Below are 3220 nucleotides of genomic sequence, written 5' to 3'. Positions count from 1 at the left end.
ATGTATACTTGTCCTTGAAAAAATGGAGATTGCAGACCCTACATCTCCAACTTTAAATCCTACATATCTTGCCAGTACAAACCCAAGCCAATGCTATAATTCCTGGGGCAGAAACTTCCTTCTTCTAACCCCAGAGTTTGTACTTATACCTCTTTCAGTTTTTATACAAATTGAAAACTTATTAAAATACTGGGTGAATCCTACAGATCTTAATACAGAAAAAACATTGCAAGAATATCTTCACAAATAATGTAGACATTATTCAGCTCTTGTCTGGAGTGATTCATTGTCACAAGATCTGTTGCCTAGGATTATATTATGCAACTTCATTCCTTCTAGGGGGCACATTTTATCTGTAGGCATTCACTAACTATCCAATATCCAACCCAAGAAAATATGCATTGTGGTTCCTTCCAACTTGAACTACTCTAGGTAAGGCTTCGCCTATGATAAAGATGTTACCCAGTCTCCTTCAAAATGAGTGATTCAATGCATCACTGTTATAGTGTTAACAGTCAAGAAGAAACTGAAAGTTAGGCTAAATTTACACTACACCACTGTGTTCCATTGAATTCAAGTACTATGTTCATCTCTTCCATTGTAACTTCTTAGCGCCTCCTGTGGAATTTGATGTTGCATTTAGCCATGAAAATACTGGGAGTTTGTGCACAGTATTGAGTAAGAGACCTGAAGAGACACCACGTAAAGATCCACCATCTAACGATCCATTTACCGAGACCATTCGAAAATATTTTCCTGAAACCTGGGTCTGGGATATAGTCACAGTAAAGTAAGTGATTTCCATTTGTATTATTTGAGCTGGGTATAATTTTTCTGTGTTTTCTTATATTTCTCTAATTAATTTTATCATAAACAAAGGAAATTGGTCATTTAGAAAACCATAGCATATCAACCCATCAAGTATAAAATACATTTATTTCCATCCCTTTCAGAAAATGCATAGAAAAAAATTCATGTACCTGCCTGATAGTTAAAACTATTCAGGATCACCATATTGAGTAGTAGGTGAGGCAGTCTTATATGGAGCAGACTATGGGATGGCTACATGGAGAAGACCATAGAAGTCATACAACTCTTATATGATATTTTGAAGAGGGGAATTCAGAGAAAACTTCACATCGATGTTTAGATTTCCATGAACATATGAAGTTTGGGATGTTGTGGGTCTATTACTTGAGTTGAAAAAACTTGAGATTGCTGAAAGACCTTTCATTTTGCCATCTGGAGTCCCTGTTACTCAGTTTCCTCCCTATCACTCCCTTGAAGGACTAAAGGAAAGGGGTCTTGTCACACTCAGACTCACCATCTCAGAGATAACTAATTCATGGGCTCACTTTCTGTGCTTTACACACACACACTCTCTCTCCCAGCTCCACAGGAGTGGCTGAAGTGGAAATGACAGTCCCTGACACCATCACTGAATGGAAGGCTGGAGCCCTCTACCTGTCCAAAGACACTGGCCTTGGCCTCTCTTTTCTGGCACCTCTCCAAGTCTTCCAGCCCTTCTTTGTGGAGAACTCATTGCCCTACTCTGTGGCCCATGGAGAAGCCTTCATGCTCAAAGCCACTGTGATGAACTACCTCCCTACAAGCATGCAGGTGAACACCTTTCTTAATTAAGCATGACCAGAGGGTAAGAGAGCAAGTAGTGTGTGTAGATTATAACTAAGACTTAAATGAAAAGAATAAACAAAGTGGGGAAGAGATTGTACTGGACTAGAAAGCAAGTGGTACCAAATGTTTAAACAATTCCCATACTCCAGCTTCATATACACAGCAAAGAGTTGTTTAACAGTGTGAACTTGACATAAAATTAGGTGGTTTTGCCAGTATGTAGACAGCACATACTGTGATAACAGAGAGAGGATATTGCATGTAACTTCTGTATATAATCAAAAGGAATGGTCCATATATAATGTATGAAGTTGTTGTCAGGATAAAATGATATATTGTTTTACAATGAACTTTTCTTTCATTAGAGTGAGGTGTATACTTAAAAATCTTAGTTAAAAATCTAGTACATTAATGTGCTTCTGCCATTACAATATAACAAATATAAGTAGACAGATATATAATTATCACCTTAATGGTTTGTGTAGATAATACATAGATGATAGCTAAATAACACTCTAGAAATGCTTGTGCAAATGACATCTTTGCAAGCCTTCTATGTCAACTTACATGACATTTTAAGCATGTTTTCCAAATACATCCCCTCTCTTCTCTTTCCAACACAAATCCCCATAAGACTTTTGCCTACCTACTACCATGCATAACATGCTGTCCTTCCATGGCAACAACTTTCTTTACATTTATTTATTTTTCTATTTCTTTTTCTCTGTTGGGTCACAGATAGATGTGCAGCTACAAGACTCTCCTGATTTCACAGCTGTCCCAGTGGGAGACTACCAAGATTCTTACTGCCTCAGTGCCAATGGGAGGCACACCTCATCCTGGCTGGTAACTCCCAAGTCTTTAGGTAAGTGAAAATTTTGTAAGGGGGGCTGTACCCAGAAAAGGTAAGTATAGGGAAGTTTCTTCAGTTACTTTCTACTCATTGGGTCTCCAAGAGGAAGCTCCCAGTCATTATAACTCTTATCACCTTCTTCAATACAAGATAAGCTCTAGGACTACTCCTAGAACGAAGGAGGCTCTGCGGATCTAGGGGCTTTGGTAGGTGCCAGGTTCCTGGCAGATCTGAGCTCAGCTCTCTGGACTGTTTGTTTCAGGGAATGTGAATTTCTCTGTGTCTGCGGAAGCACAACAGTCCCCAGAGCCCTGTGGTTCTGAGGTGGCCACAGTTCCTGAAACTGGAAGAAAGGACACAGTAGTCAAAGTTCTGATAGTTGAGGTGAGTAAATCTACCCAGACAGCAGTGCTCTGAGTCCAGAAAATGGAGCAGTGTTGACTATATTTAGATGAAAAATAAAAGATAATATCATATGACCTTGAGCTAGTTCATAGCTGGCAAGCCCATGCTTCTAAACAAATATGTATTGTGCTTTCTTTTCCATTCCTAGGCTTTTAACTGAAGCTTAGGGAGCAAGGAGGATAATCTAAGCCAGTTTATCTTCTTAAGGTTATACTGCTTTCTTATGATCATGCCCCACCCCTTTGTCTTTATTATCTTTCCCTATTGCCTTCTTTTTGACCTGGCATGCCCAAATTCTCACATGCTGAAGCAATTCCAGCCCATGGC

The 3220-nt window shown here is 39.2% G+C and overlaps 1 protein-coding gene across 1 annotated transcript; it reads left to right on the top strand.

Annotated features, from left to right (window-relative positions):
- Positions 1-612: 612 nt before the first annotated feature.
- Positions 613-2872, top strand: LOC110288221 (murinoglobulin-1-like; the record flags this gene model as incomplete). Its single annotated transcript, XM_021154624.1, has 4 exons — positions 613-790; positions 1392-1620; positions 2374-2500; positions 2751-2872. Coding segments are annotated over 4 exons (656 nt in total), but the record flags the coding sequence as incomplete, so codon positions are not given.
- Positions 2873-3220: the final 348 nt, after the last annotated feature.

The sequence above is a fragment of the Mus caroli genome, unplaced genomic scaffold (genome assembly GCF_900094665.2).
Source record: "Mus caroli unplaced genomic scaffold, CAROLI_EIJ_v1.1 scaffold_18097_U2_1, whole genome shotgun sequence".
Classification (NCBI taxonomy): domain Eukaryota; kingdom Metazoa; phylum Chordata; class Mammalia; order Rodentia; family Muridae; genus Mus; species Mus caroli.
The sequence above is the reverse complement of the archived record's forward strand: the minus strand, read 5'-3'. Positions and strand labels throughout refer to the sequence as shown.